Source organism: Penicillium longicatenatum (genome assembly GCF_028827895.1).
Source record: "Penicillium longicatenatum strain IBT 33135 chromosome Unknown contig_2_segment0_segment0, whole genome shotgun sequence".
Taxonomy (NCBI): Eukaryota; Fungi; Ascomycota; class Eurotiomycetes; order Eurotiales; family Aspergillaceae; genus Penicillium; species Penicillium longicatenatum.
The window spans coordinates 3,712,647-3,739,647 of NW_026643120.1; the positions used below are offsets into that span (position 1 = coordinate 3,712,647).

Genomic DNA, 27,001 nt, shown 5'->3' on the forward strand with positions numbered 1-27,001 from the left:
GTGGGGCTACTAACCCCTTGCATAGAACAGCCTTGGGGCTGACCATGCCGTGCTCGTGACTCTGCCGAACATGCGACGCGCAAGACAGTGGACACCAATGTATGTCTACTATCTAGACGAGCTGGGAATCATTTAGGTTAAGATCCCCAGCATTCCGATCCACGGCTTTGAAACAAAACCAGGTAATCAGTAATCCACCTCGGTGTCATCCGAAGAGTCGAAGTTGATCGAGGAAACCTTAATCCAGTCTGCGTGCCAGGTGATGCCTCCGTCAGTGCTCTTGAAGTTCTTGTCCGTGACACTGTCCAGGGACATGACGTCGGCGAACCCGGTGTCAGCCTCGCTTAGGGTGACGGTCAGGTTGGTGATGCCTGAAAAGGTCAGTAAGCCGTTTTGATGGAATATGTTTGATACATGGATACATACTGTAGCCGGCGAGGGTGCCACAGCTTCCAGATCCGGTGTAGCACTCGTTGCTGGAGTAAAGGTATTGGAGGGCAGCATCGAGGGCTAAGAATTAATCAGCGGGGGATTCTTATCTGGATAGTATAAGTGGTTTCTTACTATCGCTCTGCTTGGATACGACCTCTCCGTCAATCGTGACGGTCTGGATAACCTTCTTGTCCTCGACGGCGACTTAAGATGTCATTGTCAGTTTCAACTTGTATATAACATCGATCATCATAGCTCTGGAAAGGGAGTACATACTTTCAAAATCCACGGTAGTGTTCTGGGGAACGGCAACGTAGTTCTGACCAATCTGGCCATCTAATCACGAGGAATATCAGCTTTGGCTCTCCATATACAGCAGAAGTATACCACTTACCAGGAGTATAAGTACTCGCGGCAACACACCACTCCTCAACGGAAGCAGAACATCCTCTATAATTTCAAAACAATCAGTGAACTGAATTATTACACTCATATAAACCATTCAATACTTACTGCGATTCCTGGTCAAGAGACCAGTTGAAAAGGGGTTGGTAGAGATCATAATCCTCGCTACCAGCACTCGACGATGCACCAACCCAAACAGAGACCCAGACTTCGTCATTGGTACTGGAAACCTTGGCCCCGGAAGGAACAGCGGGGGGCATAATCGAATAAGTAGCCTTGGTGATCCGAGAATTTCCCGAGGGGGGCCCAAGGTAGAAGAGACTGTCGCCAAACACCCATGAATCAGTGGGCTGGGATGCGACCGCACCGATGGCGCCGATCAGAGGAACGAAAGCATGAATAGGACGCATTTTGGGATTATCTCAAACGAACGAGAACCAGCCTCGTGGGAAATTAAAAATGTACCGGAAAAAGTGTATATACAAGGCTCAGGGGAAAACTCAAACAGAATGCAATGTCGGATTGCGCTTTTATACTGTTAGTATTGAAGCAAGCTACGGAGAAAATGAGGGTCTCACCCATAACAAGCGTTATTAGCATGAAATTAAAAGTGGTTCCGCGGGTTCTGGGGTCGTTTCAACCCGAGCTTCAAAAAGAAGTTGAAACACAAAGTCTCGGATTTGTACTTCCCCAAATGATCGGTTTTCTCTGTCAATATCACCCAGCAACTCTCGAAGAATTAGTGGAATAGTTGGAACTTTTTGGTAGAAAGACTTATTTTTCACAAGCTGCTAAATCTACACAGTCCTGTGGTTGAAGAACCCCCATCAGCACTTGAAACTTCGATGGCTCTGTGCTTCGAGACAGGGGCTCGGATGATTCCCATATAGGGCTGCATAGTGGATTTTCCCGCCGGAGCTTTCCTATCTCAGCCACCACCATTTTAAGGGTCGAGCACATCATGAATCCCTGCTCGGCCTCGAACTTGGTAGGATACCCACCATGGACTATACTCCTCCCACTTCCCGTCTGCCTGTTAGTGGGGCTTGAAAAGTCCCTTGACTGGTGCGATCATGACTCATCAAACAAAACTTCCGGTGATAAAATGCACATAAGGGAGGGTTTTTGGTGCTGCCATGAACTTGACAGGAACGTTTGCTGTCTCTCCCGCTGTGACATCACATAGGGGTTGGTCATACCCATGGCGCAACGAGAGACGGATGGATGATCCACTGAAGCGGTAACCGGTGGACACACATTCAAATCCGGATGCAATGGTTGTAATCGAGAACTGGCCCGTAGTGAAGGGGGCAATCAATCCGTTAGCATCGTCTTCATTTTGTGTAAGCACAGAGATTTTGGCTTGGACAATGTCCTCAAGTGTGAATTCTAGCGGCAGACATTCCATCGAGCCAACCTGCCATTCCTCGATGATAAGATTGAGCTCCCAGCAGCGACGCTGAATTCGCCATTGAGTCATGTCGGCTTTGAATTGGACTAACTGAATGTTGATCGCAGCCCACTTTTGCTTGAGGAGCATTATACAATGCTCCATCCTATCGATTTCTTCCTTGAACTGGTCTGCAAACAGGTGCCACTCTTTACGTGATATTATTGAGAATGCATTGAATACGATTTGACAATGAGAATGCCCAGAGGCAATGGAAAATTAGGGACCTAGGGGTGTTATAAATTCACTCGTGTGATATCTTCAAAGGAATGTTATATGGATTTGGCTAGGTAGAATCCTGCGAGGTCGATTCCTGGTAAATTCACTACCCCGCCGATTCAAACATTAGAATGGTTGATGAACAAAACAAAGGATTACTACATAATAGGGAGAGCCACACTCTATGAAACACTGGGCCCCGATTCTCTGAGCATTGCCGTGACCAGATTACTCTTACCGGCAACCAAAGTGCCAATATCATCAAAGGTTGCGTTCCCCAGGAGTTCAAAAACCGCCACCTCTGCCTCCAGCTTCCACTTGAACCAATTCCGCAACTCAACCGCTACCAAGGAATCTACCCCGAATGCATGCATCGGCTTCAAAGGGTCCAGATTCTCCAGAGGCACACCTAATGCCTTGCTGAGCCTTTGCATCAGGGACTGCGCGATGACCACCCCCGCCTCCTCTTTCGACCGCACACCAAGCAGATCTTTAACCACGTCTGCCATAACATCCTCGTGCACAGTCTCATTAGTGTCGGTGATGTTCCACACCCCACGAAAAAGCGGGCGGGTCATAATTATGGGAATCTCTGCGCCGCGAGCCTTAATACTCGAGGGGACGTCAAGCCCAACGAGTACTTGAGATCGTAGTGGTGTATCATGGACTGGGAGGGCTGGGTCACAGTGATATTCCAGTAGGGCAAACATCTCCCGCTGGGTGATACCCAGCAAATAGCCCGTCCCTATGAGTGCGGTCCGCACTGTGTCATTGTCTCTCAGAACGCCATCATCAACCATGACGCCAAGGTTGAATGTTATTGCCTTTTCGCCCTGGGCATTACGGTAATGCATCAGTGCATCCTGATAGGCACAGGCGGCAGAATAATTAAATGAGGCGGTCCCTCCGACTCCTCCAGCAATGGAGGAGTAGGTGATGAAGAAGTCCATACCGCTTGGTAGTAACTGGTGAAGGTTCCACGTGCCCGGGACTTTACAGGCAAAAGTGTCTGTCCAGTCCTGATAGGCCATGTTTTCAAACACTTTGTTCTATTCAAGGGGCTTTTGGTTAGTATATAGACTTGAGTAGGAGAGATAGAGGGAAGAACTGACTCGGAGAACCATTGCCGACTGAATGCACCCCTTAATCGGAGGCATTCGACTTTCAAGGCCGTTCAAGGTATGCTTCAGTTTGTTAAAATCTGCAATATCGCACCGGGGAGCTTCGACTGTGACACCCTGCTTGTACAAACTGTCCACTAGATCCCGTCCTTCGTCATTCGATACGCCCGACCGAGAAAGGAAGATCAAGTATTTCGCTCCTCGTTGGGCCATCCACCTGGCTGTGCTGCGACCAATACCACCCAATCCCCCGGCAATTACATAGCTGGAGTGGCCATCAAAGTCCCAGGTCCGTTTTACTTTGAGATTCGTCTGTGAAAGTTAGAATTCCTCACGTACAACGAAGAAATGAGTCTTCGTACCTTGATCGAATCGTGACGCCGCATCTCAACCACAGTTTTGCCAGTATTCTTGCCACTCTGGAGATACCGGAATGCTTGCTCGATCTCTCCAACTCCAAACAAGTGAATTGGTTGCGGAGGAGATATCCGGCCTTCGACTAGCAAAGTGCTGATATCGTTGCGTAGCTGTTCCAGAATCCTGGGTTGATACTTCCGAGCCTCATTTAGATCAATTGCATGGAAAGATGCGTTCTTGGCGAATGGCAGCATTGGCAAAGAGCTGTTAGAGAGGACATCCTTCTTACCCAGCTCTAGGAACCGACCAAACGGGGCGATGCATCGCCAACTTTCGGTCAAGAAATCGCCACTCAATGAGTTAAGGATGACATCCACCCCGCCGTTTTTCGCTCCAAGGATACCATTGACAAAGGATGTGTTGCGACTGTCGAATATATGATCCTCTGCAATATAATAGGTCTCCATCAAAAGTGCCCTCTTCTCTGGTGACCCGACGGTGACGAATATCTCAGCACCGCGCATCTGAGCAACTTGTATAGCTGCCTGTCCTGTTCCTCCCGCTGCAGAATGGATAAGAATGGACTCTCCTTTTTGAATATTCGCCACGCGAGTCAAAGCATAGAAGGCGGTGGTGAACACCACGGGAAGAGCTGCGCCTGTGACGAACGACATAGAGTCAGGAAGTAGAATAGCATCAGTGGCGTTACATCTCGTGTACGTTTGGTAAGTTCCCAAGGCACTAGCACAGACCCGATCCCCAATCTCCAGGTTTTGTACATCTCTTCCTTTACGAGACACTGTACCGGCACATTCAAAGCCAAAGCTGTTTCCTGGAAGTCGACCAAGTGCGATAAGACAATCTCGAAAGTTGACTCCGCTAGCCTCAACCTCAATCTCGATCTCCTCTGGGGCGAGGTCCACTTTCGCGGTCTCGTCCTCGATAAACTCTAAGCTGTCTATTAGACCAGGAGAGGCGATAGTGAGTAATAATGCAGGGTGGTCGCTGAACCTGCACTCGCCTGGCTGCGTGTCTGCCATCAGTCTGGGAAGGCTTTGGTTGATGTAATTGGCCTCAATGAAGCGATCGACACATAGGTGACCATTCCGCTCAACATACTCTTGCTCACAGTCGTTGACTGGTCGGGTAGCAACAGTCTTAAAAACCTGGTTGATTCGATTCGCTGCATGGCGCGCGTCGCTCACGTGAGTAACGTCTAGCGAAAGGGAGATGAATTTTGAATGTCGCTCTTCCATACGCAGTCCCCGGAATGCGCCTTGAACCAGAGCATGTTCAGGTCGCTCAGGTCGAATTCCGCCTCCAATGTTCACCCATAATATACCCCCGTCGGCTCGCAACAAGATTTTAATCTGTTGATACTCGGCTGGGTTCATCTTTGCTAAAATGGATGTTTCTTGCAGATCAAGTATCATGATGCAGAACCATTCTTTCAAATTCGGGATTTGGGCAGCCCCCTCAAGAGAAAGGCTCATTGTTTCGGGGATTCCTACATTCTGTAAATATTCTGCCACCTGCTTTGCGACAACAATCTGTATCGAGGATTTGGGGTCCAAGACAATCAAAGTCCTGGGAAATGGGTGTGAAATTTCTTCAGCTTCAAGCGTTGCAGTTGTGATTAAAGCACTATGCTCATGACAAACAGGATCATCATAATCTTGAAGATCGAGATCGATACCTGAGAACCCAGTGTTTCTCAGAAGTTCATCCCAAACCGCATCGGAGACACCGGCACTGAAAGTACGGTACCTATCTTGATACCGCCACCAACCTGGCAGTAACCCAAAAGCAAAGTTAGTGCGAACATTCTCAGGATCGGTAAGCTCGAAGAGTGCGAGCCTACCACCTGGCTTGAGTAATTTTCTAGCATTTCGCAAAGTGGTCTCGAGGTTTTGGGTGGCATGGAAGACATTGTCAGCGATGATCAGATCATATGCTGACTCCCCGAAGCCTTGTTTTACCGGGTCGTTCTCGATGTTCAGGACGGAAAAAGTCACTTTGTCTGAGAACTCCGCAAACAAAGATGCGGCATCAGAGAAGAAGCCTGCTGAGATGTCGGTGTAGGTGTAGTGGGAAAACCGCGGAGTGCCAGCCCCGGCTTCCCGGGAGCCATTTTGGGTCAATGTATCCAAGACGTAGCGCGTCATAGACCCAGTCCCTGCCCCGATCTCCAGAATTTTCATGTCTGGATGTTTATGGGCATATATATCAATGAACGACAGGGCTTTGCTTAGCCCATTGGTCGCCTTGTATAACTCCTGGTAGTAGTTTTTGACCAGGGGAGTCTGAAACATGACCTGAAGGGCATCCTTCTTTCCCGTCAGGATCTCGAAGAGATTGCGGGCTAATACAGCAAAGAACTTCCCCCGGCAATTAGTACCCTCCAGACGATCTATCATATTGTTGTAAAGCTGTTCATCATCCAAGACCGCTCTAAATTCGATACCTCTAGTAGCGGGAGAGTTCGAGTATAACTTTTCCTTTTCACGTTCCATCCACACGAGGTACTTCCGATGGTGAGGGGCGAGCTTGTCTCTATCCCCGATTGTAAGGTATTTCAACGTCCGTAAGATACAGAGATAGAGTAACAACTTAACGTCATGGTCTAATTCCCGAGGTGCCTGCTGTAAGGGGAAGCCAGTCGTGACTTGAGTCAAAAGTTCAGCCTTGTTTAACATCTCAATGTCGGGACGGTAGTCAAAGTTCCAGCAGAGACGACGAGTCTTGCCTCTGTCCTCCTTCTCGGTCAGAAACTTGCCATCCAGACCATCAACAACCACGACTGATCGTTGACCTGTTGGGTCCAGTGCGACGACATTTGAAGAAGTATTTCCGAGGCCGAGGAAGATAGATTTATTCCATACCAACATGTGAGGAGAATGTTTCTGATCCTGGAAGGCTGGAATACCGCCCTCTGCAATCCACAAATGGCGAATCCCAGCAACCACACTGGGGGATATGCTGGTACCACCTTCTGTCATGGCAACCAAGCCCATTTGGAACAATCCATCCAAAAAAGTTGGATGGACGGTAAAGTCAGTCTGATCGAATTTCCGGGCTTTGATTCGCCATTGATGAGGATTGACCTCCCCAAAGCATTCCATATTATCATTGTACGCACATGATTTGATAGCTTGGTGAGCAGGACCGAAGCAGATACCCTTTTCCGATAGTAACTTGTAGATGCGCCCCATGTTGACGGTTCGCGGACAAGAGCTGCGTATGCGGGAGAGCTCTGCGGCGTGTCGCCCCCTTTCCAGTTGAGCCTGTCTGCCTTGATCGACTAGTCCCTCATCAACGTGAGAAATTTGAATACGGCCGCGACATGCCTCTACCCAGGTGTCATTCTCAATACAATAGAGAGAAAATTCTGACCAAGAGTTCACGCGGTCTGCCGATTGCCCACTGGATCGGAGGTAGAATTCCACTTCAGTGCCATCTGGGTCCTGGGAGATAGCTAGAGCTCGAGAAAAAGAGACATCCCTTAAGGTATATCCCACAATCTCGTGACTCTTTTGTGATCGAGAAACGTCCTTGGCAGCTTCTATCGCCATGACTAGCATGGCTGCCCCGGGAAGAATGTTCACCCGCGCGATGGTGTGGTCCCCGATCCAGGGTTCTTCTGACAGCTTGATTCGCTTCCTCCATTTTGCTTCATGTGGATTCCAGTCTGGCACTCGCATTCCCAGGAAATCATTGCGCGGAGCCCCCCGAAAACGATGACCCTTGCTTACCCGTGATTCTCTCCAGTATGAGTGACTGTGGTCGAAGGGATACTTGGGTAGGTTGTTCAGTAGCGTTGGTAAAGGGGATGTTGGCATGTTGAGCCGGTTAACCGCCCGCATGTTGACTTGATGTCCACGGCAATAGAGATAGCCGAGAGCATCAAATAGGCTCTGAACTGCATTGACATTCCGAATAAGTACAGACTTATACCCAATTCCTGCGTTTTGACTGATAGCATTCAGTGTTTCCTTGATAGCCCGTTGCAAGGCGGAGTGAGGGCCCACTTCCAGAATGTCCTCAATCTGCAATCGAGTTGTCTCACGAACAGGGTTCCCATTCTTTTGGGCTTTTAACGAGACAGCAACCATCAAAGCAGAGGAAAATAAAACTGGTGAGACCATGTTTTGCACCCAATATTCCTTGCGCACAAGTTGCTCGGATGTTACAGCCTCGCCTGTCACCGAGGATATCATGACATCAGCCAGGGCTCGACGACGGGAAGAGAGCTTGCCAATAGCCTTGAGATAGTCCCGAGCAACTGCATGCATATGAGTAGAGTGATAGGCTACTGGTACCGCAACTTTACGTGCAAATACCCCGATCTGGTCCAGAACTTCTTTGAGAATGTTGATTTGAGGCGCGTCTCCCGTGATGGTAACATTTCCCGGACTATTGACACAGCCAATTGAGATCCCTAGATGCCCATGTTGGGCTTGAAGAGCCTCGAAGTAAGGTTCAATTTCATCTTTGGACAAGTTGACTGACATCATCGCGCCAACTTTAGCGCTACTATTCGCTAGTCGAGAGGACAAGAGTCCTCGATAGTAGGCGATGCTGATTGCAGATCGTTGGTCCAAAGCCCCAATAGAATACCTGTTCAATTGATCAGATTCCAATTAGGCTTTATTAGCAGTGTAGAAGAAGGGAACTTACGCAGCGGCAATTTCGCCTGATGAGTGACCGACTACTACCGTCGAATGGAGATCCATACTTTCCATCAGATCTACGAGAGCAATCTGAACAACGGTGGTCAAAGTCTGGCTGAACTCAGGCTCATCAATCCGGGTATTCTTCTCATCTCGCGATAGCTCCTCTGGACAGTCTATCAGCAAGCGCAAGAAATGAGCCGATCAAGCACTTACCTTCTAGATTCCAAGGACAACCCATGCTTTTTAAGATAACAGAAGCATCAGAGATACTTTGATTGTATATCCTGAATTGTCTTAATTCATCACCCATGGTAGCCCACTGCCCTCCTTGACCGGTAAAACAAAGTGCTAAGCGAGGGCTCGAAAGTGCTCGAACAGGTCGAGATGTCTTGATTCCGTCTGCCAACTGTCCCGAAGTGTAGCAAATGGCAAATGACCGCCAGAGTAATAAACTCCGACGTTCATTTAAGGTGTACACTAGACGCGACATATAGTCGTCATGAATGGAGTGTTCCGAAGCGGCAAAATGTTGACTGTATGTAAGTGCCAGACGACCAATACCCTTTTCATCCTGTGCAGAAAAGATAAGCATCTGCGGATATGGATTCTCTGAAGCGAAGAGATGGTTATTTTGGTATTCCGATATTCCAGCGTGTTTCAGATGGTTCTGAGCATCGTCCATAATGACATGGGCATTGGAACCCCCAAAACCAAAAGAGTTGATAGACAAGCGGCGTAGACCTTCTGACGGCCAGTGACAAAGCCTTTGTGGAAACTTATTCAGTGTTAGTCCGAAATTAGTGAAATGAAGTTTGGAAAGAAATAGAAATACCAGCAGGCTAGGATGTCTTTTCGCAATGGTGGCATTGACAGCCTCAAGGCCAGCAATACTCGGAATCATTCCTTGCTCGAGCATAAGCACGCACTTGATGAGGCCCGCAATACCACTGGTCCCCTCCAAATGGCCGATGTTAGATTTGACAGACCCCACGTATAGAGGAAATGCTGGAGAAATGCAGTGTTCAAATGCATCTGCAATTGCCCCTGCCTCAATTGGATCTGATCGTAATAGCGTTAAGAGTATTCAAATGCATTAATGAGATAGACACTCACCACCAACCGGTGTCCCGGTTCCATGGGCCTCCACATATCGCGTCAGATGCATGTCTAAGCCTGCCTTTTGATACGTTTCCCTAATAAGCTCTGCCTGCGCCTGCCGACTAGGCTGCACGATCCCCGGTGTACGTCCATCCTGGTTCGTCCCCGTGGCGCGAACCACGGCACGAATTGAATCGTTGTTTATCAAGGCATCATCAACACGCTTCAGGATTAGAGCTCCAAAACCCTCACCACGTCCGTAACCATTTGCTTTCTCGTCAAAGCTCCAGCATCGGCCGTCTGGTGATATGAAACCCTGGTTGTTTAGAGACATAGCCATGTCCGGACTTAAGAAAAGGTTTGCACCCGCTACGATTGCCTATTTATTTTCAGTAAAAGTTCTTTGATAAATTAAAAAAATTTGAGAGGTAGCTTACCATCTCTGCATTTCCATCACGTAATCCTTGACATGCTGTGTGGAAGGCAATCAGCGTGCTGGAACAGGCAGTGTCCATGTTGATTGATTCTCCACGAAGATTGAAAAACCAGCTGATGCGATTAGCGAGCATATTGGGGGAAACAGAGCTCGCTGAATATTGACCACCGAATTGTGGATCGCGAGTGGAGAATGCCTTATAATCATCACCAAAACTGCCCGTATGAACAGAGGTTTTGGAATTGAACACCCTCTCCATTGGAATTCCCGCTTTGAAAGCGATCAATAAAATGCCCACAAGTTGAAATAAGAGGCTCACGTACCATTTTCCAATGCATGATATGTGGTCTCAAGTAGGATTCGTGACTGTGGATCGATCTCAGCAGCCTCCCCGGGCCCAATGGTGAAAAAGGGCGCATCGAAGGCAGCCACGTCGCCGTCCACAAAATGGGCACCTTTCACTGGGAACTATAATGACAAAGACACATGAGTGACTGCATTTTATATAAGACCAAATCGTCAGATGAATCTCCGCCACTTACCCCATTTAATCGCTCCTCGTCAGGATCATAGACACCATCGAAATGAAGACGACTCTCGGGAAAGGAAGACCATGCCGAACGGCCCTCGGTCAGTGCTTCCCAGAAGGATTCTGCCGACTCCAACCCCCGTGGGAAGCGAAATGACATTCCAATCACCGCAATGGGCACATTGTTGATTTTTTCTTCGGTGTGGTGCTTCATTGGTGCTAAGAGCGAGCTGTGTGAATTACTTAGAGCAATGTGCCCATTCGCATTCGGTGCAGCCGCAGCCAAAAGCTGGTCTTTGGCGCGCCCGGTGGCCTGTATGGGTTTGTTATTTGCTGGGCCCAATTCACTGGTGAACCAGTCGAGCGCAAGCCAGCGCTGCACGGTCTCAGATAACATGGTGATGTCAATCTAAACGGGGGTTTGATCTATATTGGCGATGGAATTTTGAAGATAGGGGGACACCATAGGGTTGAGAAGATAACAAGTCAATTGAAGCAGCAAGAGAATACCGAAATGCGAGTATCAAGACATAAAAATACTTCAAAAAGCCTTTGTCTATGTATATTATATATACGCGCCCGCTTCTAGTAGATTAGGCCCCCCTATCCACCTGGGCAAGTCTTCTTAATGATTGCCATCTTGGGACGACCTCGGAATCAATTGCAGAAAGTACCTGCAGTCAAACTACGGAGTGCCCGAAGCCCTGGAGACAGTGGCTGGAGTAAGTGGGTGACAAGTAAATCGGTTTTCGATACTGACTTTGCTCTTATCATACGTTGTTCAAAACCATTACAGCGGTATTTAAACGAGTGCGCGTGGCATTATCGGTAGCCCCAGAGGCTCACGTAAGATCACTCAATCCACCCCCGATGCTATATTTTGGATTATTTGTCTACTTCATATAAAGTTTTCATTTTGTTGAATATCTCATTCCAATCACTTCTGATATAGAAAATATCTAATTTCCATCGGAAGCGAATGGAGCTTCAAGAGAGTCGTATGGAATGCTGTCTTTCACGCAATGAAGGGGTAGAGTGTAAAAAGGCAAGTGACCTAAAGTCTACGTAGTTCTTGTATCCTTTCATTTGGAAAGTAGGCATAAGTGTATAATATGATGGAAACTAGGCTAACCGACGCATTGGCCACTCCCACATCAGCACTAACGCGATGTACTCAGCTGCACAAAATCCCAGGATCATCGCGAGCTGTTTATGATAGCCCGCTGCAAAGGCAGCATGTATTATCGACTGATCTGCCAACGATAGCGTTTTAACCGACGAGATATCTCTCAAAATACGAGCTAATTCCTCGGTAGGCAAATATATTGCTAGTTTCTCTCTAGCAGTGTTGTTCAGAAGATTTGTTGCGGCAGAGACTCCGATTGCACCTCCCAGGACTCGCAATTGGGTAACTCCACCCAGAGCAACGGCTAACGTGATCATAAATCGTTAGAATAGTCCATTCGAGGGTGTTTAAAATAGAACAACCATACCTAAAGCGTGTCTTTTCACTAGAAAAGGTGTAACGCTCAAGAGGGTAGTAAGACTGAGGCCAGTGCCCAGACCAGCAAGGATTTCATATCCATAAATGCGCGCAGGGATTGTTGTGTCAATGGGGACTGAGAAAAGAAGACCAACCCCGAGGACCTGTAGAGTAGTAGCAAAAAGTAAGACCACGAAGGGTGGAACGCGACCTTTTGCGGTGAGACCGCCACTTAAAGCAGATCCAAATGCAATCATAAGTGTAAATGGTAAGATATCGATACCGGCGGTAAGGCCAGAACGACCATTCACGCTCATAAAGCGAAGTGGTAATTCAAGCACAAGGGTCACCATTGGGACACCGGATAATAGCGCGTTTCTATAATGAGTATAATCAGTATGAGCTTCGGGCTTCAGGATTCAGATACTTCTGTGAAAGTAGCAATGTAAAGTATACTAACAGATATATTCCCATGAGTATCCGGTTTTGAATGAACGCCCAAGGGAAGATTGGTTCCCTTTTAGAATTTGTATGATATAGATACCATTCCCATGAGAGAAATAGAATTAGGAGAACGCCTGACACAACCAAGAAGGCAATCACCAGAGCTGAAGACCATGAGAAGGAGATTCCAGCTTCCTCGATAGCCACAATCAGCATTATAGACGCAGCCAGAAGTATAACGAAGCCCGGATAGTCGATAGAGCCACGGGTAGGGACATCTCGCTTAGTTGGACTGATTGAGAGCGTAAATTTACTGCCATTCTCGGAATGCGCAGGAAACTCAGCTGGCATGGCAAAAAGGACCAGAAGCAATCCGATGAACCCCACAGGGAGGTTGATCCAAAAGATCCAGCGCCAGGTGGTACCATCAGAAATGGCACCACCAAGCAATGGCCCCAGCAGAAAGCTAAATGCAATAGCAAGAGAGATTATCGCATTATATTTAGCGTATCTAGCAGGCTCTACCATCTCTGCCACGATGATGGGGACCATGCTGAAGATTCCTGCACCGCCAATTCCTTGGAAGGCACGACATATAATCCTACCACAGATTAATGATGCTATCGCTCATAACAAGAGAAGCGTAGCTTACAGTTGGACTGGGGTTTGGGATCCTCCACAGCCCCCTGAAAAGCCAAGAAAGAGTAGCACAGCGGCGACAAGCATTAACTTGCGACCAAAGAAGTCGCTTAATTTAGCCCATATTATAAGAAAGCCTGCTTAAGAATTAGTAGTGGATCAGAATGTTAGCATGGAATGTCTGAAAGAGCCTCACTGAAGTAACAAGTCAGGTAGCTAGAAACAACCCAGCTACTTTGTTCGAAGGCGTGCAGGTCATTGGCAATCGCAGTCAACGAGGTGCTGACAATGGTGATATCCAGGGCAGAAAGGAAGACGCAATGACAAAGTCTGACCCGAGTTAGCTGCACTGTCATTGTCCTACCTTGGGTAATTACTTTGGGTAACCAAAGGGGAATTCGCACCCAATTGTGAGAAGTCTTAGCCTCCAGTCTCGTAAGGACGGTACAGGCGAAGACTCGTCATTCTCACCAGCAGCCGCGCTGCCCGCAGTTTTGACATCCGAAAACCCCCCATCCGGATGACTGGAGTGAGAGGTGCCAGTATCGGGGATATATTTGAGGTGATTCTGATCGGCCATTCCGCCAGTTGACTCAGAAAACGCGTATTTTTCGAAGGCTGAATTTCGTATTCATTTGCGATCTCTGGTATTAGTAGATTTGCTGGAAGCTTAAGGGTTGTATTCTGCAGGCCATGGCAGAGCATTGATTTTGTAAGGAAAAGGTCCAATCTCATGCCGCCAAGGTGCTGCATGGAGAGTGCAGGTCGATGCAACCATGGCAGGGATAGGAATCCTTTCAGATTCAATGTAGTTTTTGTCTCCTAAAATGTCCGGTCCTTTTTTTATGGTGGATCTGCGAAACTTAATACTCCACATAAGGTATTTACAACTCAGTTATTGTGAATTATCGGTCTTCTCCGTTTGCTGGGTTATCCTTTCTCGATGACGATGTTTCCCAGTAACATGTTTTTATAGCAAGCTATCAAGGCGATTCATTGAATATTTCTGTCTGCCATTCAGGTCACACGGGTGTATTTGAAGCATGGATCTTTTGCTGCAGCGCTCGCTTCATACTTGCGGGATTTTGAACAAACAAGACTAGATCGTTCCGTCCAATTAGCCTCATGCGAGTCTGTCACGTACTACTGTACCCCGTGTTTAGGGGCTAATTTGAGATGCAATGGGTGGCTGTAAGGAATTCGCCACTAGTAACATTCGCGCGGTCGCGTCCGTGGGCTGAGGCAGGGTATGTACTAAGGTGCTCAGGTGCATTCAAGATAAGATGGCAATAACCCAATAGAGAGCTAAATGATTTGCTAAATCGAGATTCTTTCGGCGGAACTTATCTTCAGGGCAAAGGATCAACATGCTTTGTCGGGTAATCTTTCTTTAGGTTTACTTGGAAAGATATCGACTAGCGTAACTTTGCACGGCTGAAGCGAGTTGAGAAAGCCACCCGGGGAAGGGCAGCAGGGCTAGACCGAAAAAGAATTATTTTGGGGGCAGGTGGCTTTGCAGTACTGGTAGTACTATACAGTCACTTTTGACTTTGACAATCTTCGAAGCCCCACAAATCTCCATACATACCGAGTGACATGTCGCCCAGTATCCGTGATATGTCATATCTACTAGCCAGTGATAACCTTCGATTATACATTGGTCTACCATTCTAATCCCGCCCCCGTGGGTGGCCTATCGCCCCTTTTAAGGTTATTGTGCTTATTGTCCTGGGCCAACCCTCACATCAGGTATGCCTTGGGCGTTCTCATCTGCAATAGATAACGCGGGTCAGCCACGTAGTCACACAAATGAACCACACTTATTGGTCTTCCTTAAATAGAGTTTGCCACTTGTATCCTCTGACTCATTTGGTTTTCGTACTTTTGGTATCAGTATAACAGCTCATCCCTGCTTGCAGTAGTGCATTGCCAAGAGAGACCCACGGTTATGATTTCCCCTCAAGCCGTCCAAAAGCCTCCAAGACATAACGCTACTACATTATTCAGCTTCTTACTTAAGATAGGTAAGCGTAACTTAGCAATATCTAAATCAATCTCAAAAAGTGTGGTGTTTAAGAGAGAGGGAGAGCTATTTCTGAAAACCATTTACTATGAGGCGATCTGTCCCAATGTGCTGAGTATCTATTCGAGGCCAAACTCAATCATATTCGATTCTTGAACCCAATAGGTCCGCTTTGCGGCAAGTAGAATTTACGAGTCAGAGCATTTGGCGTCCTTTGCACAAAATATCGCGTTTATAGACCTATAGCATCAATCAAAGACCATCGTAGGCAGCCTCAATGGACTAGATTCCCCTTTATAAAGATTCTCTGACGTGTTGAGCCACCCATATCTGACTCCTCTTTGCTGTTTCGGCGATGAAATCAAGTGCGCATATTGCTAGAATAGCCACTCCACTTATAAGTCCATTGTCAATCCCAGATATCCAACCTTGCTGATAGAATAATATGGTACAAGCCAGTGTCCCCATTGCCACCGCTATCGTGGCTCGACGTAAAGACAGTCGTCGGCGGCCTTGAGGTGTTAGGACTCGGTTCCAGTCAGACAGCCTCGGAAATCGGCATCGCATATAGAAGTCTAGCTGCGAGCGGCTGCCTGGTGTTAGTGTCATCTCATCAAAATAGCTATGGGAGGATATCCAGGGACACATACGGATACATCACGGCGTTATATTTCCCTCCCCCATTATACCAACTTTGGCATCCAGCAAATACCGTAGTGTTCATATCACGCCGAATATTCGCCAGCCAGGTCTCAACTGCAATGGTAGTTGGCTCGACAGTCTCAATATCCCCATTCAAGATTGGTGTGATTAAACGTATCGCATGATCAACACTGTTTTCAATGGCCATCATGACTGATGTGTGTCCTGAAAATGTGTTCGGCCCTAATATAAGAAAGAAATTGGGGAATCCGTCTACTGCCGTTCCGAGATAAGCATGAGGGCCGCCGCGAGTTGCCCACAGACCATGTAGCGAAAGACCCGATCGACCTAAGACGGTAATTGGATGCAGAAACTCAGTTGCATTGAAGCCCGTTGCAAGGATAAGCGCATCAGCAGGGTAGGTTCTGGTATTGCTCTTGTCGCCCACGGTGATGGCAGCCTCGGATACACTGCACCAGGGCCGTGACTCGAGAGAGAAGCGAGGATCATGCATGCTCGCAAGCCAGTCATTGTCGTATATTCGACGTTTGCATCCCAGCTTATATTTCGGTGTCAGTTGGTCGTGAAATGCGGGGGGTGCCAGGGCACGCATATGGGCGAGAGACGATGCCTCCTCTCGTTTTCTTAGAGACGCATTCGGTCGCTGAATTACTGTATACCACAGTAACTCGGATACGCCGCAGAGTAGCATCCGAACCACATAGCCCAATCCTGGTATGGTACCATATAAGCGCGGGGCCCATCTAGCATAAGCCTCTTTCCCACCGGGCTCCTCCACGCGGGCCACAATCCATGGTGGTGTTCGCATGATCTGAGTCAATGATTTGATTTTGGTTTTGAGAAGGGCGGGTATTATCTGTGCAGCGCTGCAGCCAGATCCGATTATGACAACATCTTTACCATCCAATTTTGTCTCATCTGGCCAGCGTGCAGGACTTATGAGCTCTCCCTGAAAAGTATCGCGTCCCGAAACATTGGAGGGCCAATCAGTCGGCTCGACAAGGATTCCCACGGCACTAATCACCACCTTGGCTCGGATTCTTTCGAATATCCGCACGACAGCAGAATCTGCGTCCTGTTGCTCTTGTCTGCAGGTCCTATAGACCTGCACCTCCCATTCTGCGTCTTCGTCAATCCACTCCACAGACGTGACGTCAGTGTCAAGCTGGATTTTATCCGCAATTCCAGCCTGTTCGACCACGTGGTATAGGTAGTCAACGTAATCGTGCCCCGTGGGGAAAATAGTCTTTGACGTAACGTTTGGCGCAAATGAGAAGGAATAGAACAATGTAGGTCTGCACAGCGTCAACGGGTAGTCTTCTCCACGTGGCTAAGATCAAGGCACTTACACGTCGCAAGCCTGTGAATGAGGAAAACAGGTTTTAGCACTAGACAGAGTCAATCCGACTGGAAATGAAGCTTACCACGCCTGGATATCGATTGCTCCACCATGTGCCTGGTTCAATGCTATTAGTTGAGACTTTCTGCTGTCATATGCGTTGTAAACCTACCACCAATACCAGACTGACGATCGAAGATTCGGAACTGGTCGCAACCCCCTTTTTGCTTGAGCCGACAGCCCGCTGCAATGCCTGAAGGCCCCGCCCCGATGACAACAACGGGATAGAACGTGCTTGATGCACCACCGTAGGCATTCTGAGACCGAATTTTCAGTGGCAAAGCCATAACAGTGGAGGAAATTATTTATCACGTGTGACGACGAAGTGACTTGTGAGCGCTGCTGTGGAAATCTGAAGGAGTTGTTGCGAGTGCTATATTTCCCATGTCCGCCAATCGCACTTTGGAGAATATTCAATCCCAAGCTAGGCACTGTGTAAGATCAGCAGATTACACATGGAATTCGCTTGCACATATCCTTGTCATCGCCCTGTCAATTGACCCATGTATCCCGCCTTACCCCGGTCATGCAAAACTGACACTAATGCATAGCAACTCAGAAAACAGCCCCAAAATACAGGCTGCATTATCCAAGCGAATCATTGACGTGTATTCCGCTGGAGCCTTTAGTGGCCTAGAGCCCTACCCAATCTTGCAAGTTTGTGGGCCTTACTACATGAGCGGCAGGATTTCTTAGGTGGGCACGTTGCATCAGGCCAAGCAATCTGTGATCCCTGTAACGTGTATGTAATAGACGAGTGTCTTGGCCTGCCAACGGGAGCCAACTTGCAAAAACACGCGCAAACCGCCCCCTAAAGTAAGTTTAACGAATCTCACTCCACTGTACTTCTGGCCTGAAGCTAGAGGGCATTACGTAAGAGAAATTCACATGCTTTGACCATTACAGTCGCCTGCAGTAGATTGAAGTGGCGTTTGCATCTCATTAAAGTGATTACATGGTATTGCACTAGGATCACGTTCTTGAATACACTGGGGTGAAAGTGCCAACTATGGATCAACTTCGAGTCTGTTCTCCACGTTCCCACCCGGGCCGATCCGATGAGACAGCTCGACGTTTAAATCCCAAAGGTACGTTCAAATAGAACATCCAATGAGGGTAGGTAGATGAAGGGAAATAAGTCTCTCTAAACATTTTGCCTCTTCGCATATTCCACAATCTAGGAAATGAGAAAGATTAGGGGACTCGTCGCATAAACTAAGCAATCATCGCTGCAAATCTACACTTAGACTTGCCCTAGACTTTCCGGATTGGCATTCAATATGCGATTTTCTTCACATTTAAAGACCTTTCTTACATTCAGCTCACGTATAAGCGCCAGGGCACTTTAATCCCCGTTCGTCAGAAATGAAAGCATCTACATTACATGTTTACAGCTATGGTCGCACTCGCTGTAGTCCAGTATCCCCGAGCGACCGGTGTGTTATCACTTTAAACAACCTCCACCTCTCGTTGCACTCGAATGCCTTGGAGATCCCTCTCGAAACTCCGATGATCACCCACTGCGATATTGGTTAAAGGTAGAGCGTCACTTTGACTATCATTCATCTTGTAATAGTTGGCGGAACGAGACTCGTAGCTGTTCATGTTTGACCTTTCCGAGTTGGTAGAAGGCAAGTGGCTGCCATCGCCCTTCGAAGGCTTATCGTAGTAACTGCGTACAAGGCTTCCGAGTTGGCCAAATTTGGGGAGCAAAGGGCGATAGATGGGCAGACAGGCACAGAGAATGGCGACACCAAGATTTATTACCGACCAGAGAGAGGCTTGACCTAGTGATACTGAAGCGGGTTAGCGATTTAGGCCACCTGGTTGTACTTTGACAAACTCACGAAGGTCATCACCCGGTCGGTAGACGTAGGCGATGCGAACAGCACCCGTCACAATGACACTATATGAATTAGAAAGTGTCTGGGTCGCCACGCTTGTCCGGTTAACTCACAAAGATCCGAGCAAAAAGACACCTAGCAAAGCTACCTTCTTTCGAAAAGAGAGTTGCAGGCTTGAAATAGTCCTGAGAGGAAGAACAATGATAGTCACGTCTAGCAGGATATCTATGAGCTCCATTGCTAGAAAATAACTCGGGAAGTTAAAGCAATGGCCAGCCACAGTGGGATCCCAGAAGTGCCGGATGGGGATGCAGTATAGTAAGTCCCCAATGAAGGCGGCCACAAACCACACAAGACAGAAGATACCTACACCGTAGTTGATGCGGCGGAAACTGGCGACAGAGAAGATGCGATGGTAGAAACATAGAATCGATATCTTCACCAAGGTCACGTTCACGGCGTAGAGTGGTGGAACGGCGTACTCGGATTTCATATACTGTGTAAGCTTCTTTTGGGCTTCTAGCTCATTGGTATAGACTTGTCCACCCCCGTAGGTGTAAACTCCTACCAAAGAATTGCTGCAAAAGCCCAAAAAGACGAAGACACTAGCAATGACCAGCCAGTCGTCCATTCCCAATCTGTTGCCCATCATCCGCCGAGTGGCAATTCGTAGACCGACTGCTGCAATAGACAGCACAACGAAGAAGATGCAAACCACCAATGTCGCATAGCCGATCTGATTGAGCCCCAGCTTGTAGGAATGTGAAGCTGCTGCCTCCGCCATTCTGATCTCCCTTGCTTTCCAAGATTCAGTCTCTCCGGGCCCCTTTATTGTCTAAATGAATGTCCACTCTGGTACAGAAGCGGTCATCAGGTCTGTACCAGACTAGTACCGGCATGCTGGCAGCAGTGGGGCTACTAATATATATCCCTGCATGGAAAAAAATCTGCGGGTGCGGGAGCATTGGCCCCAACTTGGATCCTGGCTGACGGAGACCTCCCCGCAAGGCGTATTTTGGCCATTTCAGTGTTTATCATACCGGAGAGTATGGTATTGCAGTTGAAAGGAAAGGGCGTGGAAGTAACAGAGAGTGAACCCTTGTCTGGCTCTTCCAAATCCATGCGAGTAAGCATCGTTACAATACCAATACTGTATGTCAGCCGATCGTTGATACATTGCCATGAAAACGACGGAAATGTGACAGTCTTGGACCTTTTGCCATGTTTGGGGGCAGTGGGTCAGTAATCTCCTGATCTGCGCACCTTGAGCTATTTGCAGATCCTTCCACGGTTCCGACAAACCTTGGGAGGCGGGGTAGACAAAGGGAGATTTCCGTTAGGCAACAGGCCTCCGTCCCTCACAGCTTTTGTCGTAGTAACACAAGTTTCAGCTCGGTAATAATAAAGAATTCAATCCTGTGACCGAGGTTAGCTCCCAGGTGTGATTGACATCGCCTTAATTGGGCCTGTTCTTTACTTCATACATCTATCCACCATTGAGGTCGGGGATAGTCTGGAACCATTCTTCCTTCCCTTTCCTGTTTCATCATCACTTATGCTCGAAGATTGATCTCGTTTTCAACCATCATGGATTTTCAGAATTCCAAGCATCTGCTGGCCGCAGTACAGAAGATGCGAACGGAATACCTCAAGACCGCTCGTACCACTGCTATCTCAGTTCAGCAAAACGCTACCTGCCGTGATGACCCCGTCAAGGGTCCTCTCTGGGTCAGCAAGTTCTCTATTCCCAGCCCGACAGAAGATACATCTCGCGACCTTCTCCTGCAACTGGTCGACGAGGCCAACGAACACTCTGTCCGCTACGACCGCCCGTCATCTGCTCCACTTGACTTTGAGTGGGTGGGTTTCAGAAATCAGGTTCAAAAGGATACACCAGAGCCAGCTATTGGGGAGAATGAAAAGTTTCTGGAATTGTCGAAGGAGACCAAGAGCCCATTGACTATTCTCTATGTTTATGGAGGCTCTTTTGTGTAAGTTGACGGGATTTTGCTTTGTTCACCCATTACTGATAAGTCGATATCATCTACCAGCTTGAACTCTCCTTCTAGTTATCGAAAGACAGCTGCCGCCTTGTCCCAGACTACAGGTGCTAAGGTACTACTTGTCCGACAACGACTAGCACCTCAGAATCCCTTCCCAGCAGCTCTATTAGATATATTCCAAGCATACTTGACCCTTCTCATCCCTCCCACGGGCAGTCCGCATAAGCCCATTCCCCCTTCCTCAATTGTGATTGCTGGTGATAGTTCAGGCGCTACTCTTGCCCTAGGCCTTCTCCAGGTCTTACTCCGATTACAGCGTCGGGGAGCAAGTATCACCTTTCATGGTGCTGCGGTACCAGCGAAAGGTAGCATTCCTGCTGGGATATCCCTACTCAGCCCAGCAGCGGACTTGAGCAATGCCTTTCCATCGTTTGAAAGCAATGCCAAAAGTGACATATTCCCTGTCCCCATTGAGAAGCTTCCTTATCTGGAGAAAAGCTTTCCCACGTGTTCAGTTTGGCCAACACGACCACCCCGCGCTAATCTCTACTGTGACGCCGGCATGCTTGCCCATCCACTAGCGAGTCCCGCCGCCGCTAGTGCAGACGACTGGGCGGGCATGTGTCCGATCTGGATGGGTTCGGGTCAAGAGCAGACTGTTGACGCATCACGGTTAGTGGCGCGGGAGATCCACCGGGCCGGCGGGTCAGTTACATTGCAGGAATACGAAGGCATGCCCCACACTTTTTTCTGGGTCTTTCGGTCGGCCCCGCAGACGAAGAAAATCCTGAAAGACTGGGCGCAAGCGATCGTTGATTTCGGGCAGGGCGGCAAGCGACCGCTGTCAAGTGCACAATTCATCAAGGCAAAGGGTCTAGTAGCAGAGCCACTGCAGATTGATAGCCTAGTGCCTTTTACAGTGAAGGAAGCGCGGGAGATGATGTACAAGAAGACAGCAGGCTATAAGGTGCCAGCGTTTCACCGGGAGGGATACGTATCCAATTTGTAGTAGACAGTTGCAATTGTGCTACACTAGGTACTCGACTAGAGCTCAATTAAATCTTGAGACATTACTTTTTTCCAATAATACTTGTATTCATTGGAAGCCCTACAGCTCTTTCACCCTCACCAAAATACCTGGCGTATCACGCGATTGGGCCCCTAAAATATAGTCCCGGCTCACGTCGATATCACGATCGCGTTGCACAGCCGATACGTCAAAATCGAATTGCCGGAAGACAGCTGCGAGAATCAAAACCAACTCAGCTCGCGCTAGATTCAATCCCAAACAAGACCGTGTGCCACGATTAAAGGGTACAAGGTAGCGTTCCAGTCGCTTAACTCCGTCAGGGTCTAGTAACCAACGCTCAGGCCTGAAAACACGAGGCTCCGGGAAGATAGTCTCGTTGAGATGGGTCAGCATGGCTGTCATACCAACAGTCGTATTGGCAGGTATGAAGATCCCACGGCATTCAAACGATCGTTCGGGAAATTGCCGGCTGATGCGATGTGTGACCGGATCCGATAAACGTAGACCCTCTTGAATGACCGCCGTTAAATATGGAAGTTTCTCGAGAGTTGCTAATGGTGGGAACTGTTGAGGATCGGGAATAGCAGCCACAAGCTCGCTATAAAGTCTCTCGCGCACAGCTGGATTAGCAGCAATGTGAAATGCTGTACCACGTAGTACATATGCTCTAAAATGCGACTTGTTAGCATGTTATCCTAACAGGTTATGACTACATAAGTGCTGAAGACTTACGTCGTGCCAGAGCCTGCTGTTACCAGACTAAAGGCTTCGTCGCGTAATCTATCCCTCTGTAGCTCTTCCTCTGGAAGATCGCTATCCAGCAGCTCATGAAAGACAGTCCGGTGGTCTGCCTTTTTATAGGCCGTATTTTCACCATGTCGGATTGCTTCAACCTGCTGAGATAGACTCTGTCGATATTATACCGCATTAGATAATCTAACAATCATTTACTGCAACGATTGTTTGACATACCTGACGAAAGTCCAAAATATCCGCCATTGCTGGGGCAAGGATCTTATTGATACCATCCTAAATATAAAAGGTGGGTTAGATATCTTCAATCCACGTAGTAGGAAGATAGTGTGGTCGTACCGGCAATGAATATGTCAAGCGCATCACCCACGGAATATGAATATTCAGTAGGCTCACTTTTAGGAAGCTGTCCACATCGTCGAACCCTTTACGACCAAAGTCAGGCTGTCGCACATTAGAGGGCTCATGGGCAAAGCAGTAAGCATTGATGATATCCAGGGTGACAGCCGCATAGAAGTACTTCATATTCAGTACCTCTCCTGTTTCAGCTGCGTGATGCAGACGCTCTCGCAGAATCTCGATAGGGCGCCACATTACTGGGACCAGATCTGCGACGGACTTTTTTGAAAAGAACGGGTTGAGCGCACTTCTTCGAAAACGGTGTAAGGAATGCGACTGGGTGCCGATAGTCTAGTTCCATTAGTAATGTTTGCGATTTCCAGAACCAGAGAGGAACTCCTACCGCGGGGTATGGCCCGAAGACCTCTGCAACACGCAAAGGCTTCTCCGCCCGGCCGTTTGTCTGGTCAAACACTTGGTCGAAAAAATCAGGATCATCGATGTGGACTTCGTCCGGGTTGATGCGAATAACAGGGCCTAGATAGATCAAGAGATTAATATTAGCTAAGGGGGGACGTCCGATCCAGAAAGACAAGGCCTGGAGTTGGTACCATATTTGTGATGCAGAGCTCGAAGTTGAAATGTAAATTGGCCACTTTGGTACAGATCATAGTACCATTCGTAAAGATACGTGATGCTGCCCAATAGAGGCCCTGGTATATGGGCGAGAGGATGAAAGTAAATTCGGTATGCAAGGAGCGAAATCAAGGCCACAAAGGCCAGCGACAGCAGGAGTAGGATATCCATTTTGGTAATCCACGTCGATCCCAAGTCATTCCACGTCCTGGAGAGCAATCATGAAAGCCTGCCTATACAGAGGCGGCAAAGAGGAAAAAAAATCAAATGGGCGAACCAACCATCTATGTGAGAAAGAGTGTGTCAACTTCGAAGCCAATAGCTTCTTTCTCAAACGATAGATGACTTGGGGGCACATGCGATTCAGAAAAACAAATCCTCGGGGGATCATCAATAGTGCAGTATTTTGAAAAATTGACTAATTGCCATTTGATGATTTGTAGTCCAGATGCTGTCTAGGCAGCGTTACAACGTGGAGTTTAGTGGCGTCCTGTTAGAGTTCGATTAATTACGCAATATCCGTGGTAATAACGGTATTTACCACGTTTCTTTGTAAAGTATATCGGGCCACGACATCGCCCCGAAACAGCCCGCAGCCTCGACACGCTAATTCGTCGAGGTCATTGCAAGCACATTTATCTCGTGGAAATGGTCTAGGCAATTTACATGGGCCTTACAGCAGACGTAGCGGCTTACATGGACTGCTCGCTCAAGGGACAACCCTGACTTAGCCACAGCTGCAGGGTAATTCTCTTCCAAAGGTAAGTCCTGACCGCTGTTTGCGTTGGTATCACCAACGAGATTATTGAGATTTCGGTGAAGAATAAGAAGAGGAACAGAACAATAGGGGTTCACCTAAGCCGAGCCCAGATTGCCTACGAAGCCGATATTGGGAAATGGAAAGGTTCAACAATGTGGTCTTTTCACACGATGCAAATGGCTTTAATGCTACTTTGCCTTTCTTTGAAGATCATACGCTCGGGAATCTGCCTCGCATGAATATCCAATTTCTTAAAGTCTGCGAACTACCAAATAAAATAGGTCTTTCTCATTCTTCAAATTTCTACACAAGATGCCTCTTTCAGTGCTTGTCTCTTGCTTCTTTTTTCCCCTTCTTTTTTCTTCTCTTCTCTCTAGAACCACGATAAAACTGCTTTTTGTTCGCTTGGCTCTTTACCCACCAGGATTAATCTGCTTCTTTTTTTTTTTTTTTCTTTTCGCTTCTTGCGAGCCTTAACTGATCTTTTCCCAGCGTTCTACACTGATAGTAGCATAACTATCACTCTCAAAATTACATTACCTAACTGCATTAAAAAGAGGATATTATACTTCAGTATGAATATTGCGTTCAAGAAAGCCGCTCCTCTTCATTGTCAGTGTTCAAACTCTCAGCTTCCCATTGTAGCAAGGCTGTGGACATTGATAAGGTTTGGTGATGGTTGAGCCCCAATATTTGCTTATGCTTGACTAGACAATCTCGAAGTAGACTAAGGGCTCGCGATTCATAACCCAAGGATCTCCAGATAAAAGCAAGGTTGCCCATGCTCGTCAGCGGTATCGGGGTGGTTCACTCCGAGCTTCATCCTGCGAGTCTCCACAACCTGCACCTCGAGATGCTCCGCCTCCTTCCATCGGCCTTGGCTCATGTATGCCACTGCTAGGTTGGCCATGCTTGAAAGAGTGTCTGGGTGCTGCATACCGAGCTTCGTCTTTCGAGTCTCGATGACTTGTACCTCGAGTTCCTCTGCCTTCTTCCACTGGCCTTGGCTTTTATATGTCGACGCTAGATCGGCCATGCTAGTGAGTGTATAGGGATGATCCTCGCCGAGCTTCACCTTGCGAGCTTTAGTGACCTGTATGAAAAGCTGCTCCGCCTCCTTCCATCGGCCCTGACCCCAGAGGGCTGATGCTAAGTTGCTCATATTTTGTTGCGTATCAGGATGATCCTTGCCGAGCTTTGTCTTGTAAGTCTCCATAATTCGCACCGTAAGCTGCTCTGCCTCTTTCCATCGGTCTAGGCTTCTATAAGTTAAAGCTAGAATAGCTATGCTATTTAGCGTGTCAAAATGATCTTCGCCAAACTTCGTCTTATAAGTCTCCGTAACCTGCAAAGCAAGCTGCTCTGCCTCTTTGAATGAGCCCTCAAGGAAATAAGCTTTTGCTAGTAAGGCAGTACTCGCAAGCGCTTCTTCATTGTCGACACCTAGAATTTTTCTTTTCTGCTCACTTGACTTTGATGCCATGTCTCTCACATCTGCGATATTACCACATTCTGAAGCATACCACGCGCCCCTATAAAGGAGCGTTGCCCATCTTAATAATCTCTCATGAGACTTTGGTTTCTGAAGAAATGCCGATTGGACGTGAGGAAAAAGCGAGCGGCAAATCTCCCAATTCTCATACTCTCCAGTTGGAAACTTCTGATATAGAATATGGATGAACTTTTCCTTCCACTGGTCGATTTGCTTATGAGATTTCAGCCAGGCGTGCGTGGTTAGTTATACCAGCCGGTGCATAGTGAAGGAAGTTTCAGCTGTGATGCTAAGAGATATAAAAGAATAGTCCCTTAACATTAACACAATCGTCCTCAAAATCGAGTCTTATATCAAAGATAGATGTTTCCTCATCACTAGAGTCATCGTGGACTTTCAAAGTAGGAGTTTGGCTAGCCTTAGTGTGGAGTCGGATAAGATCCACTGGAATACCTTCCCGATCGAAAAAGCTCATTAGAGAAAGTAAGCTTGCTGCAGATGGCTTTGTTCGCCGAATATACTCAAATGATATCTGCCATGTCTTCATGATAGAGTTCTTTGCTTCCCAGTCCCGGTCAAAAAAGCTTGCTTCCTTTTGAAGAAGTTTTGTCGCTTCTTGATCACTTTTTTGAAAGTCGGCTAGGTACTGAAATACTGAATAGCGAGGCGCTCGGTTTCGAATGTAGCTTGCAGCCTATACGATTGCAAGTGGCATACAATTGAGCTCTTCCACTAACTGTTGACTCTCAACAACTTCAATTTTCTTTGTCGCA

General features: G+C 47.7%; 9 protein-coding genes across 9 annotated transcripts; 1 reads left to right on the forward strand and 8 right to left on the reverse strand.

The window, feature by feature from the left end:
* Positions 1-186: 186 nt before the first annotated feature.
* On the reverse strand, positions 187-1,247 carry N7484_003903 (uncharacterized protein; the record flags this gene model as incomplete). The annotated part of the gene is made up of 6 exons (XM_057114323.1): positions 187-371; positions 427-510; positions 565-636; positions 709-768; positions 827-882; positions 946-1,247. 6 exons carry the CDS (start codon positions 1,245-1,247, stop codon positions 187-189), a joined length of 759 nt encoding a protein of 252 aa, XP_056974463.1.
* A 671-nt stretch (positions 1,248-1,918) lies between these two features.
* On the reverse strand, positions 1,919-2,377 carry N7484_003904 (uncharacterized protein; the record flags this gene model as incomplete). The annotated part of the gene is made up of 1 exon (XM_057114324.1): positions 1,919-2,377. The coding sequence occupies one exon, from the start codon at positions 2,375-2,377 to the stop codon at positions 1,919-1,921; it is 459 nt and encodes a 152-aa protein (XP_056974464.1).
* Positions 2,378-2,688: 311 nt separating this feature from the next.
* N7484_003905 (type I polyketide synthase) lies at positions 2,689-11,117 on the reverse strand (the record flags this gene model as incomplete). Its single annotated transcript, XM_057114325.1, has 10 exons — positions 2,689-3,555; positions 3,619-3,939; positions 3,990-8,601; positions 8,662-8,830; positions 8,871-9,432; positions 9,490-9,716; positions 9,771-10,134; positions 10,193-10,461; positions 10,515-10,659; positions 10,734-11,117. The coding sequence occupies 10 exons, from the start codon at positions 11,115-11,117 to the stop codon at positions 2,689-2,691; spliced, it is 7,920 nt and encodes a 2,639-aa protein (XP_056974465.1).
* Positions 11,118-11,842: 725 nt separating this feature from the next.
* N7484_003906 (uncharacterized protein) lies at positions 11,843-13,199 on the reverse strand (the record flags this gene model as incomplete). The annotated part of the gene is made up of 3 exons (XM_057114326.1): positions 11,843-12,150; positions 12,214-12,581; positions 12,787-13,199. 3 exons carry the CDS (start codon positions 13,197-13,199, stop codon positions 11,843-11,845), a joined length of 1,089 nt encoding a protein of 362 aa, XP_056974466.1.
* Positions 13,200-13,453: 254 nt separating this feature from the next.
* Positions 13,454-13,866, reverse strand: N7484_003907 (uncharacterized protein; the record flags this gene model as incomplete). Its single annotated transcript, XM_057114327.1, has 2 exons — positions 13,454-13,616; positions 13,691-13,866. 2 exons carry the CDS (start codon positions 13,864-13,866, stop codon positions 13,454-13,456), a joined length of 339 nt encoding a protein of 112 aa, XP_056974467.1.
* Positions 13,867-15,931: 2,065 nt separating this feature from the next.
* On the reverse strand, positions 15,932-17,658 carry N7484_003908 (flavin-containing monooxygenase; the record flags this gene model as incomplete). The annotated part of the gene is made up of 4 exons (XM_057114328.1): positions 15,932-17,267; positions 17,322-17,332; positions 17,397-17,428; positions 17,484-17,658. 4 exons carry the CDS (start codon positions 17,656-17,658, stop codon positions 15,932-15,934), a joined length of 1,554 nt encoding a protein of 517 aa, XP_056974468.1.
* A 1,162-nt stretch (positions 17,659-18,820) lies between these two features.
* Positions 18,821-19,999, reverse strand: N7484_003909 (uncharacterized protein; the record flags this gene model as incomplete). The annotated part of the gene is made up of 3 exons (XM_057114329.1): positions 18,821-19,158; positions 19,219-19,277; positions 19,329-19,999. The coding sequence occupies 3 exons, from the start codon at positions 19,997-19,999 to the stop codon at positions 18,821-18,823; spliced, it is 1,068 nt and encodes a 355-aa protein (XP_056974469.1).
* An 803-nt stretch (positions 20,000-20,802) lies between these two features.
* N7484_003910 (benzoate 4-monooxygenase cytochrome P450) lies at positions 20,803-22,227 on the forward strand (the record flags this gene model as incomplete). Its single annotated transcript, XM_057114330.1, has 2 exons — positions 20,803-21,206; positions 21,267-22,227. The coding sequence occupies 2 exons, from the start codon at positions 20,803-20,805 to the stop codon at positions 22,225-22,227; spliced, it is 1,365 nt and encodes a 454-aa protein (XP_056974470.1).
* Positions 22,228-22,326: 99 nt separating this feature from the next.
* On the reverse strand, positions 22,327-24,147 carry N7484_003911 (cytochrome P450; the record flags this gene model as incomplete). Its single annotated transcript, XM_057114331.1, has 6 exons — positions 22,327-22,915; positions 22,981-23,156; positions 23,221-23,277; positions 23,341-23,691; positions 23,744-23,877; positions 23,952-24,147. The coding sequence occupies 6 exons, from the start codon at positions 24,145-24,147 to the stop codon at positions 22,327-22,329; spliced, it is 1,503 nt and encodes a 500-aa protein (XP_056974471.1).
* Positions 24,148-27,001: the final 2,854 nt, after the last annotated feature.